Raw genomic sequence first — 18,824 nt, forward strand, 5'->3', positions numbered from 1 at the left:
AGCAAACCAAGCGAGGTATAAACTTGATCTGCACCCTTGCCCAGCTCTGGGCTTTACCCATCCAGAAGTCTGTGGTGCTTTCCTCAGTAACCTGGGAACCTTCCTAGAAGAGCAGCACGTGAGTTGTTAGCCAGCCCAGTTGCTGGCAGTTCGGGCCTCATGCCTCCCCCGTGCTCTTGGGCACTCCCTGTGGCTCGTTACCTTTTCAAGTGCTTGATTCTCCCTTTCATCTCTCTCTCCAGCATATCAGCCACCCTTAGGTGAGAGAGTTGAAAGGAATTGCCTTTAAGCTTAGTGAATTTAGCCCAAAGGGCATGGAGTTCTCCATCTTCTACAGGTTGGCCTGTTTGGAGAGGCGCCATTTCGCTTCAGTCAGCTTGAGGCTAGATCTCCTTTGAGGGACCCAGCCTAGTCATCATCAGTGACTTCAAGAGTCTAACTTGGCTTGGGTTCTCGACGCTGCCAATTCATGCTGGGTGTATCCTCAGCAACACCGGCTGTCTGCTCAGTCCAGTTACCTAGCCTTTTGGTTTGTTTTTAATCTGAGAACTCTCCTGAGGATAAAAGCCTCGCTGTCCCTTGCATATTTATAAAATTATCGATTCATTTTTCCATTTAATGAGTTTTACATTGAATTGTGTCGGAAAGGTCGCGATTTGCCCACATTTAAAACCCACTGAGCTCTGATTTCGCTAAATGTGTTTTAAAGCCCACGTTGGCATTTAGCTACAGGCGCTTTCACACCTGATGTTCTTTTACCCATTGGAACTGGTGGTTTTTTTAAATATAATTTTTATATTTTATATCGCTGAGATCAGTATTGGCTTCAGGTTGCTTTTTAGCATTAGATCTCTGCAACTGTGCACAGTAGGTATAGGTCGTTTTTATGCCTAAGGAATGAAAATCTAAATCGAATATAATGGTCAAAATACTTTCTCCTTCTAATATTGGCGTTTTGAATGCTAGCAACCCCTTGATTTTTCCAATGAGAATTATGCATATTATTAGGATTTACCTGATCCTGGGAAGAAAGTTTTGTGTTGAGTTTGTAAAACTACTTCCATGCTCCTCATTTAATTTCCTTTGGGTCTGATAGTATTCTTCCCTTTTACTTTGCCTAAGGGTCTAAATTAAATATCATACGATACGAAACCCTTTAAAGTGGCGTCACGTTCAGAATGATGCTGGTGTTTTCTGCTGGACGCTAAGTCGTCACTACTGAGTTCTACCAAGACTTGTTGAGAGGTTTTCGAACAGTTTCTGCATAAGGGAGAAAATATTAGCAATTTTGTGTATATGTGGTAAAAAAAAAACATTAGCTAGTGATTTTACTTATTGCCTTTTAAAGATATAAATGAAAACAGATGCCATGTGCCATCTGAAGTTTGGACACAATCAGACCTGTTAATGTATTCTTCTTTTAATTAATTAAAGTTTTGGCTGCGTTGGGTCTTCGTCGCTACGCATGGCCTTTCTTTTAGTTGTGGCGAGCGAGGGCTACTCTTCGTTGCGGTGCGTGGGCTTCTCATTGCAGTGAGCTCTCTTGCTGCGGAGCACAGGCTCTAGGCGTGCAGGCTTCAGTAGTTGCGGCACTTGGGCTCAGTAGTTGTGGTTCGCGGGCTCTAGAGCACAGGCTCAGTAGTTATGGCGCTTGGGCTTAGTTGCTCCGTGGTATGTGGGATCTTCGCGGACCAGGGCTCGAACCCGTGTCCCCTGCACTGGCAGGCGGATTCTTAACCACTGTGCCACCAGGGAAGTCCGTGTGACATGTATTCTGAAAGAGAGGCCCCAGGGCCCCAGGAGTAACCTCTGTGTGGCGTTGCCTTCAGCGTTTGGTGCTGCCACCTTCGTCCCTCCCCCACCCTCCCCCAGGCGTTTGTTTGGTGGGTCTTTTATTCCTGCCCACCGAGCTTCAAGGCTCCTTTCCATCCTTTAAGTGGTTCTCAGGATCACCCTTCCCTTAATACATGTTCCTAGATACTCATTTCTGGTGTACCTTGTGGTATTTTTCTTCTTTGAACTCAACGCTTGGCCCATCCTCACCTCACTTGATCTAATGACATATCTCTCTTTTCTTTTTATTCCGGGAGACACATGCCCTGGAAGGACAGAGAATGTATGTACTCACTGTCGTCTTCTGTTTAGATCCAATTTAGATTTATTTTGGTGTTTTCCCCCTTTGCTTTCTAAGTTATGTCACTTCACAGAGGGCAGAGGCTGTCGGCACTTCTAAAAGGCTCTTGATCATGCTTCTGGGTGTAGATGACCAACTAGGTACTGTCTATAGGGTTCTGCTGGGGTTGTCCTTGCCTTGAAATTATGCAGATCGGGAGGCTTTCAGTGAATCCTGGTCGTGTTGATGTAGCCACGTCATCCAGTGGGGCTGGATTCCACTTGTGCTGATCTTCTGCATCTTTTTCAAAAAAATTTTATTGAAGTATAGTTGACTTATATCTTTTCCATCTTTTTTTTTTCTTCTTTTGCATCTTGAAAGGCTTTTCAAGGTCTTGGCGAGTTTATAAACGGGGTGGGGGAGTGCATCAAGAATGTTTATTGATTGTGTGAAATATTTTTGAAAAAGGTGAATTGCTACAGCGTTGTAGACATGTTTTGAAGACTAAAATGTTTACACATTCTGTTCTGTCTCCTTTTCTTCACTGTGTGGTGGGTGCATTTGTGTCTCTCTGGCACTGTCCTCTGCCACCAGCAGGCAGCCTTGCCCTTTGCTCATTTCCACCCTGGCAGATGTTCTTCATCTTCGCTCTGTTCTCCTTAACCGACTGAGAGACAGTTCTTCTCTGTTGGTGTGCTGGATGGGGTCCCCGGAAGTGCACGAGCCTCTGTCTTCCTCACCAGGATGGTGACGGGGCTGGCTGCCCCGACAGGCACCTCCTCCTTGGCCCTGGCACCTCGGGTGTAAGTGTACATGTGGAGCTGACATTTCTAATAAGGTCAACAGGAGCAGATAGGCGAGACAGATGGAATGGATTCTGAGAGAAGGATCAGCTTGAATCTTTTCTTCTCTTTTTATGTAAAAAAAGTTATGGTAAAGTACATAGAACATAAAATGTACTGTCTTATTCATTTTTACTTACGCTCAGTGGCATTAAGTACATTCCCATTGTTGTGCAACTTCCAGCACCATCCAACTTCAGAGTGTTTTCGTCTTGCCAAACTGAAACTCTGAACCCACGACTAACTCCCTGTGCCCACCCCCCTGCCAACCACCATTCTCCTTTCTGTCTATGAATTTGACTCTTCTAGGTACCTTATGCAAGTGGAATCTTTCAGTATTTGACATTCTGTGTCTGGCTTATTTTATTTTCACTTAGCATGTTGTCCTCCAGGTTCATCCATGCTGTGCATGTGTCAGAATTTCCATTCTTGAGGATGAATAATACTCTTCTGTGTGTATATACACCACATTTTGTTTTTCCATTCATCTATCGATTGGCACTTAGGGTTGCTTCCACCCTTTGGCGATTGTGAACAATTCTGCTATGAGCACAGGTGGACAAGCATCTCTTCAAGACCCAGCTTTCAGTTCTCTTGGGTACCTCCCCAGAAGTGGAATTACTGGATCATGCGGTAATTCTGTGTTTCTTTTTTTTTGAGGAACTGCCATACTTCTTCCATAGCAGCTGCACCGTTTTAGATTCTCACTTAGAGTGAACAGAGTTCCAAATGTTCCACATCGTCGCCAGCACTTGCTGTTTTTTGATTTGTTTTTGATGGTAGCTATTGTAACAGGTGCAAGGTGGTCGAATCCTTTATCTTCTTGAGTGAATCATAGGAGGTGGCTTTGGATGCCAGCCCTCTATGGCAGCAAGGGCTGCGTCCCCCAAAGAGTTGGGCAGCAGTTCCCTGAAGACAGGGTGCCCGTGCGGATCTTGTGCTCTGAGTGCAGGTTTCTCTCCTCTTGTTGCCTCTTTTTAATTCTACGCTTGAAAATTAGTTCAGATGCAAACCGCGTTTAGATTTATTTACAGTTTTGTAACTCCTCTCCTGTTTCCCTTTTAACAGGCTTGACTTAAGAAGTCTCTTTCAAGTAGTAAATTAATTTAGGTGGCAAGCACCCCACCCGACTTTCGTTATATGCTGGCGGTTTAGATAAATGGATATTGTAATCTCAGCACATTTCTGCCCCGCGCTAGCGTGCCTATTTGCAAGAGCCTACAAAAGTGATGATAATATTTTGTCAGTTTGGGGCCTAGAATAAGAAGAAAAATGACATATTTTCTTATTTGTATTTATGGGATGCCTGTAGGGAAGCTGAAAGCGCCGTCTGGCAGTTTACATGGCTAAATACAGATGAAGAAAGATAAGAGACCCAAAGACTTCTTTTCTAGGCACAGGGGAGAAGACAAGGTCCAGATCAGTTACTGTCAGATGTGCTGGAGATGCATTCTCCATCGCAACCGAATATTTTTTCCCTTCAACTCACCATTTCGTTGAAGAATGGAGCCTATTCTTAATGACTTTATTGATTTGACGATTAGGTTACAGTGTACTTTATTTACTGCTGAAATGTTTTGCTCCTGTCAGCACTTAACGTGAATAAATCTACTTTTTGGCCTCACTTTGATAGGCTGTAAAACTGCTTATATTTGCAGGAAAACTTGCTTTTCCTATTTTTATGTACAGACACAGTGTGACTTTCCTTTTCAAAATCGTATGTCATAGCGTAGCTGAGAAATAAACACATGCAGGGCGGTTATCCTTGTGTCCTATTAGAGCAACATAAAACAAAATGTGGGTTTATGCCTGAGGGATCACAAAGACAGATTTAATATTTATAATTAAGGTCAATTTTTAAATGATTTATTCATTTACTTTTTTGTTACTGTGTTAAGACTTAGCAGTTTTGGACTCAGATTTTATGTTTTTTTAAATTATAAATATACAGTATATCCTACATTCACTGTTATGGTTTGCATGTGAATTTAATATTTTGTGTCCAGTGAGACCCAGTAAAAGTGCATCTTTTTTTTTGTATCACCCAGTTTATGAGCAGAGTTAGAATACGTTGCGCTAATAAGTTTTTTTTTTTTTTGCTAATAAGTTTTACATGAAGTTTCTAAACTTTCTTATGGAAAACAATGTCACGTGTATTTATCTTTAATCAATTATAATAAATTCAGTTGGGGGGGTAAGATATATCAAAATTCAAAATTTTTCATGAGACACTTCTAAAAATATTTCCTAGTACATATTTTGTCATTAAAGAGAAATACAATTAATTTTATTCATTCACTTTCACAATTTTATTTTTAAGCGCATGATAAAACTAGTAACGCTACAGCATTTCATAAAGCTGGACTAGGAACCCCTCTCTAAATAGGCAAGTAGAATTTCAGCAGCACCTGTACTACAACACTATAAAACCCATTTTCAGCCAACTCTAAGATTTCTATTTCATATCTGAGTCCACAATGAAGGGTAGAAATCATGCACTTGAAAAGTAGCAGCATTAGTGAAACTATGGAAGTGCTTATAGTGCTAGTGTGCGGGGTGGGGGGGGGCGGGTGGGAAACCCCAGCAAATAGAGACAAATGTCGTTTTCCTTGATACTTCACCCTTAGGAAGAAATGAACTTGCAGGAAAGTAGTAGTTCATGTAAGAAACTTGAGGAACAGTCTCTGGGAATTATTAACTGAACTTAAAATGGCCCTCTTTGTTTTCTTTTTTTAAGATTAATTTTTATTGGAGCATAGTTGATTTACAGTGTTGTGTTAGTCCTCTGCGTTTTCTTGGGGAGTTGTGTTCTGAAGGGACGAGTAATTTAAAGGAAGCAAATTGATCAGGTAGGTGCAGGAAACCACAAGTGTTTGAACAGGTTTTTGCTGGACAACAGTTGTGTGGATCAAGGGCTTTTATGGCGGCTAATTATCTACCCTGGGAGAAGTGACCATAGCTTGCCTTTCCTTCAGGTGGAAGGTAGGTTCCCTGTCTCTTATTATTTTCCCTGCTCAGAGTGAATAAATATTTCAAGTATGTGGTCAACTGTACAGCTCTTTACTTTTCCTTTAGGAAGAAGAGAGTTGCTTAGGTATGGTATTGAGAATAGAACTCAGGAGGACTTGCATATGCCCTCCTGCCCAGGACTAGCCCAGCACATCCTGAAACATGCAAATGGAGCTGCCTGCTAAGAGGGGAAGGAAGGAATATGATGCACAGGCATTTGATGTCTTTTTATGGGGGAACAAAAGAGTTCTGATTTTTTTCACTTGGAGTTCAGCCTGGCTATTGTGTGGTAGAGGAGGCTTAATGAATCATTGTTTAACTAAGATCCTGCCAAGTATTTGACCATTAAATAGCCTCCATGTGTATAGAGTTCTTCTCTGACAGACTCTTATTTGATTGTGATTAATTGGCATTGAATTGGTGTTTAATTACCTCCCACGGAATCTGAGAACAGTTTGTGTTTTGATTAAGTTATATGATGTAGAACCCGCCCTGGCGCTGGGGAAGTCCGCTCTGTCCTTGCTGTACCTGCCTTAGTTCCGACAGGCCGACCTCTGTGGTTGCTCAAAGCTCAGAGACTGTCTCAAAGTACCAAAAACCCATACAAATTGGGATTTCAGTTTTTCTTTTAATATACAAAAGTTTTAGGAATCAAAATTCAGCATATGTCTGGAAAGGTTTTCTTTTTATGTTGAAATTCTTTTTAAGATATTCATTGGGCTATGTTAAACATTTTATACAAATGGATCCGCTTCCTCATTTCTTTTTTTTTTTTTGCGGTACGCGGGCCTCTCACTGTTGTGGCCTCTCCCATTGCGTAGCACAGGCTCCGGACGCGCAGGCTCAGCGGCCTTGGCTCACGGGCCCAGCCGCTCCGCGGCATGTGGGATCCTCCCCGACCGGGGCACGAACCCGTGTCCCCTGCAGCGGCAGGCGGACTCTCAACCACTGCGCCACCAGGGAAGCCCCCCCATTTCATAATGTGTCACCGTGTACGCGCACGTGAGACGTCCAGGGGGAGAGATCCACCAGCTAGACACACTGACGATGAAGGGACAGTGGGGCCGGTCTGGTTTGGGTGTCACAGCCCTTAGAGAATAGATGACAGCAGAAGAGGTAGGAGATGATCATTGTGGGGATAGAGTTCCAAATACGGGGTGGGGGGCAGGGGGAGTTGCATTTTGGCAACAAGCCAGGTCGCAGGAATGACGAGAGATGTTCAAAGAAAAAACCATTGTATCCCAGAAACCAGCATACAGGACTGTTTCAAAAAGAAGGTCGTTAGAATTGTTATCTGCTACAGAAAAAGTCAGGACGAGTGAGGGTGGAAGCAAAGCTGGCTGTTGGTTTTAGAAACTAGATGACGGGTGTAGAGAGGGCAGAAGATGGACGGGAAGGGATTTGTGGGGTTTCTGAATAGGTCATGACTCCATCGTTTGGCTAAGAGATAATGTGTCTCCTAAGCTTTTTATAACTGACAATAGAATACATACAATTATAACTCTTAGAGCAATATTTCCACTTAGCACTTTTATCAAATTTTTGAAAGAAGGAGTACAGCAGTTGAAAATGATTTTTTCCCCTCCTTTTTTTTTCTTTTAAAAAAATCTTTGAAGTATAGTTGACATACAGCATTGTATTAGTTTTAGGTGTACTGCAAAGCGATTCAGTTATTTGTATATACATATCTGTCTATCTAGGTGTCTATCTTTTTTGAGGTTCTTTTCCATTGTAGGTTATTATAAGATATTGAGCGCAGTTCCCTGTGCTACACAGTAGGTCTTTACTGTTTTTTGTTTTGTGTTTGGTCGTGTGTATCTGTTAATCTCAAAGTCCTAGTCCTACTTTATCCCCCTGTCCTTTCGGTAACCATAAGATTGTTTCCTATGTCTGTGATTTGTTTCCTATTTGTATAAATTTTTTCATTCCCTCCTTTGTAATGGTGTTCTTACTTTGCAGTTTTTTTCCCCCCAACAAAAGTCCACACACATACACTTAATACAACCCAACCACATTTGTGTAACATCTATTGGTGGTCCCCACATATTCACACGATGCGCTGGAGATCAACTGAGATCAGATTTGGGTGTTGGTGGACCCCACTCCAGCTCACCTTTCAGTCACTTTACACTGGGTGGGTAGCGGGCGGGACGATTGTCTTAAAGTTTAGCCACGTTCTCACACCAAATGTTTTGCTGTCCTGTTTCTGAGCATTACATGTCCTTGTACGTGTATTAGAGATGGGACGGGTTGATTTCGCATGTTGAATGGTAACTTGCTGATGTGTGCCTTTGTGGAGGTGGGACTTCTCTGCTTAGATGAAAGCTTTATTAATAGGTGGTTTTGCCTGCACCTCTGTGGGAACACGTTCCCCAGGTGAGACTGCTCCGTGTTCTCCCCCACCCCCCACCCAAACCCCCTCCGATCCCCATTCTTTGGAAGATACAAGATAGAGACTGCGTATTTTGCCTTCAAAGGTGGTCAGGGTGCACTGGGCCAGGAAACCAAGACCTTGGAGACAGAGTGGTGCATTCCTGTGGCGGGAGGAGCCCCGTGATAGGTGGTGTCCTGTTCCCTCAGAATTGGCAGTTCTCACCTGGCCCACGTCTCTCGTGGCCACCCCACTTCCTGTGGTTCATGGTTTAGGTATCTCCTGAAATCACGCAGCCAGTGCACATGGGCATTTTCCAGTGGACATGCTCTGTAGGTTTCATCCAACGCGCAGTGTTTCAGAGCCGCTGTCTTAGAGATTTTTCTGCCTATTGCTGTCCATTCCTGACCTTATATGAGCTGTGAGCCAGACTCCTGCATGACATATGCACGAGATCCAGAGGTAAAGGAACTAGCCTGGTCTAGCTTCCCAACCCCTTTCCCCCCCAGTGCTTAGGAGATGTAAAATATCATGGCGGTTGCAGCAGCGTGGTTTTGTGTGTCAATTTGCGGGGTGTATCCGCTCCTTCAAGGTCAGTCCCTTTCCAAACTTAGCAGAGAGGGATGTGACTTGCCCTATGTCACAGGACAGGGTAAGGCCTGGAATGAGGTGGCTCTCAAGCCCTGGACTTTGCTTCTGTCCTCATTCATTCTTTTTCAGTCACTTCTTCACTTGTTAATCTATCTATTCATTCCATCTTGAATAACTTCTATAATTTAATTTTGAGGTGGGGTTATTTTAAATGTTTTGCTTTAATTATGGTTAGCCAAGAGAGAATTCCTGGAACTCTTCTAATACTCAAAGCATTCAGCATCTAGTGGATGCTGTGGTTGCTAATGGATTCAACATTAGCCAATCAGAAGGGGCTGGGCTGTCAAAGGCCAGTTTGACGATCACCGTTCATACCAGCTGAACACCAGCCCTGCCTATGATTTTATTGTCTCATCCTTATTAGTACATTTTTAATAGAGTTTTCAGATGCGTCTAGTAAAATAGCTCTGTGTCATAGATGTAATGACGTAAATTTTCTTCGTCTCTGTAACCCTGGGTGCAAGTCCCCAACCTGGCTACTTTACAGCCGAGTGTCATTGAATTAATTTCCTCCTGCCTCTAAGCTTAAGCTGCCTCTTCTGTAAAATGGGGACAACATCTCGCTCATAGTTTTGAGGTGATGCGTACATAGTTTCTGGCACTTACTTGGTGCTCATGTGCTGTTGGGGGTGTTCTAGAAACCAAGCAGAGCGACCACAAGAAAAAAATCCCACCACATCTCTGGTGTGTAGCACAGGCAGCCTGGTGAAGCTGTACAGGGTTTGTCTGTGGGCACAGAGGCCAAGACAGAACTGGTCCTCGGCTGTCGGCCGGGGGCTCTCAGACTGTCTGGCCTGGGTCGGATGTGTAAGATGCATGCTCACTCCACTAGGCCCCTCCTCAGGACTTCCACCTCGCAACCATGGCTTTGACAAGAGAAGTCAGACCTCTTTGTGACTCTAGGGAATTTTCAGCAGAGGCCCCTTAACGCTACACTCTTCACCACGCCCGTTCACACACAGGTTCTCTCCTATCTTAGCTCTCCAACTAGGCAAATATTTGTCCTCCCACCCGGACAAACTCCACTCTCCGTCAGTCCATCCTCTGGCCTCCTTCTAAGTGCTCAGGCTGTGTTTCCTCCGTGAGAACCCATTAGCCTGACCCTGCCTAAGCCTGCAAGTCAGTGACACTGTCTGGTGTCACCCACTGCTGCCGTGGCCGCGTCTTCGCTCTGTGCCACCAGCATCTTGATCACGGTGCCTGGCCCAGCGTCTCTGCACGCGGGCCGCCACCTGAGGTGTCGGCGCGGCCATTTCGCACCAGGGCCTCTGGTCTGAAGGGCCAGGTGCAGGGCCGGCCACCTGCACGAGGCAATGTGTGAGCAAGTGAAACTTGATTAAGCACAAAGGAAAAGAAGAAAGGCTGGACTTGGTTTTATGACCCAGATTCTATTCTTCTCTCCCGGAGTTGTCAATGGCCTTTGCTGGTGTGAGTATGCCAAACCAGACGCATCGTCTTTCCCATGCATTTCCCCAGGGGAGTGCGTGAAATATCAGTAGACGTTGAGATTTGGGAACAAGCCATTTATTTATAGAAAGGCTCGCTGTATAGATTCATACAGAATACACTCAGGCACCCTCTATATGTGAGGCATTGGTCCAGGCACTGGGGTAACAGCAGTGAATGAAACGGGTAGAACTCCTGCCTTAATAATGTCTATATTATAATTCAGTTTCTGTGACTAAAATGGAGACAAGTGGTTATTAGCTTCTGGAAGCAAAGAATGGAATTTAAAGGGGCCGTGAGAATTCCCTGTCAATCCAGTAGTTAGGGCTCTGCGATTTCATTGCCCAGGGCCCGGGTCCAATCCCTGGTGAGCCACTTGGCCAAAATAAATAAAGGGGACATAATTATACATGTTGATAAAACCAGATTAAGGGTTCTTGAGAGAGAACATCATCAGAAATGTTCAGGTTGTTCCTTGTTACTCAAAGTGTGGTCCTTTGAGCAGCCAGCATCCACTTACCCCGGGAGTTCTTAGAAATCAGGAATCCAGACCTCACCCAGACAGAGCTCTTGAGAAGTTACATTTTAGTCCAGGGGCCTTGGAGATTTTCATACAGATTATAGCTTAGAAGCATTGCTTTGTGAGTCTTGGGGTCTTTGTGATCAAACTTCACTTGGATGCCCGGGAGCCTTCAAGGTCCTGGAACGTTCACCCATGTGCTTATAAATCAAACCCGACTAGAGTGCTGGGGGACTCCATAGTGATCAGAATTAATCTTTCCAGCTGTGCCCCCGATTGACATGTACAAGATGGTCACTATGTGGGTTCCAGGTCTTACTGTATATCTCCCTTCAGGATGAGCCCCTTTTGAAATAATTCATTTCATAGATTTGTTTTAGGTTTTTGTGTAAGAGTGTATCTGCACAGAAGGGTTCCTATTTTAAAAAAGAAGGTTGGAAAGCCAGTACCTTGTGGTGTTTTATTAGTGAACCCCACCTTCTGCCTTGCCCAGCACTTTGCATTTTGTTACAGATTGTGTGAGAAATGTGGTCCATGTTTACAAAGGGTGTATAATCTAGATGTAAACTCAAGACTAATATACATGAAAAGTAGTCAAACCACTAAATAGATTATACTATGATATGTTCTGAGAATATACCCAGACCCCAGGTGGAATCTGGAAGCTCGCTGAAACAGCCCCTCACCGAACAATGTGTCAGAAAAATCTATGCCTTTAAACATGAGAATCACTTAGGTCTTTGCTGAGAGTGTGTGGAGTCTTCTTTTTGGCTCTACTTGGATGTAGGGTCTCCTCAGTCCTCAGCTCTAAAAGGAAAAATGGAAGTTGGTGGCAAGCTCTGGGCAATAGCATAATGTATCAGCTGAAAGCACAGTATTATAAAAAGATTTTTTTAAAAAAAGTAGTTGGGTGCCGGAGCCTGTGCTCCGCAACGGGAGAGGCCACAACAGTGAGAGGCCCGCATGCCGCAAAAAAAAAAAAAAAAAAGTAGTTGGGTGGAGGTTGGAGTGCAACTTGACTAGCCTTAAGCAGCCCCAAAGGCTATTGCCATGTTTAAAAACAGTTTAACTATTAATGGTCAAAATAAAAAAGGTTAGTTTTGTTACTTAAAAGGATAATTAGTAATTCGAAAATTTAACTGTGCAATTCCCCCAACTAATTTTAGAAAGCAAGTCTCTTGTTGGACATGTGGCGCTTGTTCTAGTCTAGGCTTTTGGGTTGCTAGGGGCAGAATCTACACAAGTTAGTTCAGATGAGGAGACCTTGATCGAAAGGAAATGGACATCTGGAGCTGGAACGATGCTGAGTTTCCTGTAACTGAAGCTGGGAACTGGGGTCCTCATGGGAGCTGGGGCCACTGTCACAGGGCTCGTGCCCAAAGCCACTTTGCCTCTGATCTTTGCTGGGTATGGTGAGGCTGGTCCACTTTCCTGGCTTCTCTCCTGGCCTTGTATTGCTTGAGGCGGGGAAATCGGAATGACTAGGTGGCTAGTCAGTGAGTTGGCTTCCCCTGGGGAGAGAAAAAACTAAAATTGCGCGTAATACATTATAGACTTGTTCAAGTTGTTTTCTACTTCTGACTTGCCAAGTGTGCCACACTGAATATCTTTGATGCACTCATTAACTCCTGGGTATGTGTTCCTAGAAATGGAATTTCTGGGTCAGAAGAGGTACACTCTTAGAGTGTATACATACTGCTCGTTGGTCCCCAGTATCTTCCTGTGTAGTACAGATGGGAGCGATGTGCATATTCATTATACCCACATCTAAAATGTGACCTGGCCACCAGAATTTATCGTGATTGTTGGCTCTGTGATTGGATATGCAAGATGGGAGAGGTGGTGGTACTACTTTACCCTAAGGTAATCAAGCAGTACCTGGGGTATTCATTTTAATACTGGGCGCAAGGCATTCACTGAGACTGGCCATCTGAGTCTGGACAAGAGGCAGCGGCCAAGATAGGACACCGAGCCTTCGGAGGGATCATTGAGGCACCAGGGAGTAGTTGCTGGAGAGGATATGATTCACTTCAGTCGAGTATTTGAAAGGCTGTCATATCAAGAGAAATTAGGTTCCCTTTGTGTGGTTATAGGGGCAGAAGAAGCGGCAGAGGTTGGATGTTCTAGGAAGGCAAGATTCGGTTTGATGTGAGAAAGCCGTCTAACAGAACTGTCTGAAAATGCATTGGGTTCCCCATGTTCACGTGAACTGCCCTTCCCTCTACCTCCCGAGAGATAACTCCAGCAGGGGCCACGTGTCATGTGGGTGAAGAGTCATGGCATGTGTGTTGAAGTGAATTCATCATTAGGATTTCATTTGGAGAGTTTTGAGAAAAGTTTAGTACTATGAGGCCATGAACTTGGAATCACACCTCTGGTTACAAGAGCCTATTTCAGAGACAGGTGAAATATTCTGCAAACACCATTCGTTCTCTTAATATTTCTTAGTGCAAAGAAGTAACTGTTGAGGACTTCCCTGGTGGTGCGGTGGTTAAGAATCCACATGCCAATGCAGGAGACATGGGTTCGATCCCTGGTTTGGGAAGATTCCACATGCCGTGGAGCAACTGAGCCCATGTGCCACAACTACTGAGCCTGCGTGCTGCAAGTACTGAAGCCCGCGCGCCTAGAGGCTTTGCTCCGCAAGAAGATAAGCCACTGCAAAGAGAAGCCCCCGCATCACAACGAAGAGTAGCCCCCGCTCACCGCAACTAGAGAAAGCCCGCGCGCAGCAATGAAGACCCAAGGAAGCAACCCCCCACCCCGCGCCAAATAAATAAATAATAAGAAGAAGAAGTAGTAGTAACTATCGAACTTTTTGATCTCACTTTTTCTATACCTAGCTCATTGGTGAATAAGAGTTTAGTTTTTTGGTGATCTCTGACATTCTGTTCAGTTTCTGTAGTTGCTATGAGGGGAGATGGGTTTTTCTCATTGTTTTTGCTTTGCTTGTATTTTATACTCTTTGCCAACCCTGGGTCTCAGACCTTAGGACTCCCACATCTGGTGAATGGTAAAGGGGTGGTTGACACATACTGTTCATCCCTGAGTAGCCAATATCTCTTTTAACACTTTCTAAGACAAATTGTACTTGTTTCCAAATTCTGCCTACGTTAAAAAGTTGTATTTTTCCATTGAAGAAGTCACAAGAATTTAAAGTATGTCTTTAACATTTTTTTGTCGTGTATATTCCTTATTTGGGCATTGCTGCTTTGAGAAGGTAAAAAATAACTAAATGGGCCGCAATATGCATAAGAATATGTGGGGAAATTGCGCATCTGATTTTAATATTTTTAAAGCAGAATTGATTAAATGATTCCCATCTTCTTGCCCCTCGAAGTGTGATCTGGGAAATAGTTTAAAGGGGGGGGGTCACCTGACAGCTGGGAAGAAATGCAGACTCTCTAGCTCCCGCCAGCACTCCTGAATCAGCAAGTGCATTTTAACAGGTGGACGTTGCTACAGTGTCTGGTAGACTTTCGGAGGTAACGTGATGCTGCAGAACCTGGGGGGAATAGTCAGTACCTCACCTTGGTGGCTGAGCACCTGTTAACTCACCGGGCATTGTGACTGGGTTCTTCACCTGCATGAGCCCTTTTAATCCTGAGAATCACCTTCTAAAGCAAGCATTCCTAGAGGCTCCAAAGATTTGTCCCTGGTCCTCCAAACGTGTCACTAAAAGACGGTTTCTGGAGTCTGTATTTCCTAAGCCTGAGACAGGAGAATTGAGGCCCAGCCTGTAACGGCCTGGCCTGGCCGAGGGCGAAAGCCTCCAATGTCTGCAGCCCCCGGCTTGGGCGCACCCTGTGGTTCCGGTGAGCCAGGTGCCCCGCGGAGGACAGCAGAGCTGGCTCATCCCGGCAGCGGAAACTCAGCGCCCAGCCGTGTCCAGCTGTGGCTTGGTGTGAAGGGCCTCGGGAGAAAGTCACCTCTGACAGAGGGCAGGAAGAGCACCTAGAGGCCCCATATCTCACCTGCAGGCTGGCTTCCTGGAGCCTCAGTTATGAAAGAAGTTCAGGGGCCTAGATAACACATTTCTCAGGAGCTGCTACACCAGAATAGGCTGTGTGCGTGCCTGCGTGTGTTGTTACTTCAGTGCCTTTGAATTTAATCATTAAAAAGACCAGATATTTATTACAAATTAGTTCTCATCTTCCAGTCCTGCAGCCTTCAGAGTATACTGTTTTGGTGAATTTTGAGAAGGGAAATAAAAGCAATAAGAACTGATCTTTTAGTCGTCAAGTAATATTTGTTTTCCTGCTTCCATCCCTCTGGTCTTGTTGGATGCTTAAGCGTGAGTCGTGTGTTCTTCATTCTTCACACTTGCTGCGCCTCTGAAAACAACAACTTATTACCCTGGTAGTAAACGCACAACTTGGAAATTGGAAGAATCCCAAATTTCCCAAGATGTAAGGTGCTTTGCGCCATCCTGGGGATTCAAAAATCGCAGACAGGTTGTAATTAGTTTTCTTTTTTTTTAAAGTATCACTTAGCAACATTAATTCTGATAAATCAAAGTTAGTGTAACAATTAGGAGTAATTGATGAATTTTAAATTGTTTACCGCCTCTAGCACTTGAAGTCTTAAGTAGGATGGATGTAAAAGGACAGAACATTCTAAAATCCACCAACCCTTCCTGATACTTCCACAAGACCCGCTTCTCCCCTCCCCACCCCCGTTTAAAAATAAGGGCCAAAAATTTCAACTGCCCGCTCACTGCCATTGGTATTTTAATATCTCTTTAGGTAACGTCTATTTTTTTCTTTACCACTGACATTGGCTTATTTCATATGAATCTATAATATATTAAATACATATGCATTTAAAATATTGTTTTAATTTGTTCGTGAATTGTTTCTCTTAAAGGGCCTGTCTGGGGAAATGAGTAATTTCTCATATCCTGTTCTTGCAGGAAGAATTTTGAATCGTTTCTCCAAAGACATTGGGCATATGGATGACTTGCTGCCCCTGACATTTCTTGATTTCATCCAGGTAACTAACAGTCATGTCAGAGTTCTCACAGCGCAAAGCAAAGTGCCTGTTTTTCAAGGCCTTTTCACAGGGGCTGAGATGGGCCTTTCAGCCTGACTGTGTTATCTTAATTAAGTAAAAGGCCACGTTTGTAAGAGAAAGGTGTGGTTGTGATCGGGAGGCTGAGTTAGCATGAGTGACACCTGCTGTAGGAGTGGCTACACAGTCACGGTCAAGGTTGGTTCGAAGCAGTGACATGCTTGGTAAGTGGTTCTCCCGCTGCCGTTCAGCTGTCTGGCGTGGATTCCCTTTACTGTGAGCACATTTCAAAACAGAGAATCACCTCTCTTGGTAGCCTAGATTAACTAAATTATGCATCGGATTACCACAAAAGACAAATATTTACTGCACTTCTTTTTGTGTGTAAAGCCAGGTGTGGTTACTTACAAAGAAAAGATTAGTAATAATAAGGTGAAAATAATCCTTTAAGAAGGACAATAGTGAGCAGTTATGGAAGATACAAAGCCTTTAAAAGCAAGTACCTTTAAGCCAGTAATTTGAGTAAGGGATCAAAGTCATCTCAGAAAATGTCTTTTTTGTTTCTGTAGACAGCTTTTCTTTTAACACATTGATTGCTGTGTCTTAAGGTGTCTTTAAAAAAACAAACCTTCAATCCCACAGAAATACCTTCTACACAGCCTTTGTTTTGTCTGTGGACTTGGAAGTTCTAAAGAATGATGTTAGGTCATCTGAGCTCTAATCTCATTTAGTATTGTTGTGCGTTTGGGATGTTTTTTTCTGTTGTTTAATTCTGTCTACTTTGAAGTGATTCAGGCTGAGGGGACTTTCTGTTTCATTTCCAAGTGTTTTGGACATCAAAAACATTTATCAGGGCTTCCCTGGTGGCGCAGTGGTTGGGAGTCCGCCTGCCGATGCAGGGGACACGAGTTCGTGCCCCGGTCCGGGAGGATCCCACATGCCGCGGAGCGGCTGGGCCCGTGAGCCATGGCCGCTGAGCCTGCGCGTCCGGAGCCTGTGCTCCATGGCGGGAGGGGCCACAGCGGTGAGAGGCCCGCCTACCAAAAAACAAACCAACCAACCAACCAAGCAAAAAAACCACATTTATCAAAAGGTGTACATTTTCTAAAATCCGAGCTGCTGCTGCTAATATTGATACTTCCTAAGTTGGAAGCCTTTTCACATTCCCTAAGTGCCAGTTAACACGAGCCCATTTGAAGACCAGGAAGGAGGAATGCTGCAGTTAGGGTGTGCAGTCATGGCTTGATACTGATGCTCCCCATACCCCCATTTTTTATTTCAAGGCTCAAGTGCTCTTTAAGTCAAAACTTAGGGTCTCTCCTGGAGCCTTTTTTTTTTTTTTTTTTTTTTTTTTTGCGGTACGCGGGCCTCTCACTGTCGTGGCCTCTCCCGTTGCAGAGCACAGGCTCCGGACGCGCAGGCTCAGCGGCCATGGCTCACAGGCCCAGCCGCTCCGCGGCATGTGGGATCTTCCCGGAGCGGGGCACGAACCCGCGTCCCCTGCATCGGCAGGCGGACTCTCAACCACTGCGCCACCAGGGAAGCCCCCTGGAGCCATTTTTATAAAAGGAGCCACAAATACTTAATTTGGAAAATTAACTATGTCAGAAATATCAATAATAGGCCTGAGATTATTCTAGCCATTCCTGTTAGTCACAAAGAAATGTGCCAATGAATGTAGCCTGTGGGCAGAGGCCTCCACTGTTTACCAATGTGAAGTAAGCTGTGATTTAGAGGCAGGGTCTTACTGTTCTTTTTAACCTGAGGGACAAGGGTCTAACTTAATCTTGGTGAAACGTAAATACCAGTAGTTCCAATTAGCTGATTTCTTGAATCTAATTGCAATAGTAAATCTCAATATTATTGTCTTCAAGAAAGGAGTTTTTTTATAAAGGATGACTCAGTTATCAATTATGATGAAGATCCATTGTCACTTGTTTTGTTTGCAGGTGTCTCTAAGAAGGCTCCCATAATCCCTTCAGGAAGAAGTATTTTCTCCTTTATAAGATGGTATTAGTTAAATATAAAAGCCCTGATCCCTGCCATTGTTGTTGATTCTTTAAGAGACATTTCCCAACATTCATTGTTTAAATGGTTATCCAGAGGAATCAGGTGAAACTTAATAAACAATGCAGTAACTGATTCATCTTTGTGTGCAGAAGCCTTTCTCCAGAGGATTTGCATTCAATGAGTGGGGTTTTGACGAGGTATCACTGGGATCATTTTGAAGTATTTGGACCTGTTGCTCTATTAGCAAGCAAAGATTTTTATTAAAGCCACAAAAATGAAGTCGAACTGCCCTCAAAGAAAGGCCAACAAAAATCAAAATGTAAATTGATTTTTTTTTTCTCTTTTTTTGAATTTGGATAGGACGCTGTAAAGATGAAAAGAACCCAGTGGTGATCTGGGACTCTTAATGGAATCATGTAAACTTAAAATAAACACTATTATGGTAAGCACATAGAATGAAAACTAATTTTCCAAATCAAATACATTATATTCAATTCATTTTCCCCAATCAACCAAATGTTTAAAACCTGTTAGTTATAACGGCAATCTTCTGGAAATTAATTAGAAGCCTATTAGCTCTGCCAGCTGAGCTGAACCGAATGAAGAGGGTTGCTCGTTACATTTCTAAATAGGCTCCCGAGTTAAAGGAAAGGAAGGTCAAAATGACAATCAGCTTGACTCACCTTATGGCTTTGCTTAAGACGTGGATCTATTTTTTTTTTTTTAAGGAGTTAATTTTTTTTTAAGGAAATTTTATCCACTTGGACTCAATCCTCTAACTTAAAAAGTCAGGATAAAAGGTATCCTGAATATTATCTTTGTTAACAGTAACACCCTCACAAGTGCATAGGA

The 18,824-nt window shown here is 43.8% G+C and overlaps 1 protein-coding gene across 7 annotated transcripts in view; it reads left to right on the top strand.

Annotated features, from left to right (window-relative positions):
- Positions 1–18,824, top strand: part of ABCC4 (ATP binding cassette subfamily C member 4 (PEL blood group)) — a 213,621-nt gene that overhangs the window by 127,773 nt on the left and 67,024 nt on the right. For 5 of the 7 annotated variants that reach the window (XM_067713903.1, XM_067713899.1, XM_067713900.1 and 2 more), the window contains one exon: positions 15,865–15,944. In XM_067713903.1, coding sequence (XP_067570004.1) covers positions 15,865–15,944 — 80 coding nt within the window. Of the gene's footprint in view, positions 1–15,864; positions 15,945–17,911; positions 18,151–18,332; positions 18,404–18,824 lie in introns of those variants that run through there. The other 2 variants (XM_067713902.1, XM_067713904.1) reach the window with 2 other exon arrangements.

This window comes from Pseudorca crassidens, chromosome 18 (assembly GCF_039906515.1).
Source record: "Pseudorca crassidens isolate mPseCra1 chromosome 18, mPseCra1.hap1, whole genome shotgun sequence".
In the NCBI taxonomy this organism is placed as follows: Eukaryota; Metazoa; Chordata; class Mammalia; order Artiodactyla; family Delphinidae; genus Pseudorca; species Pseudorca crassidens.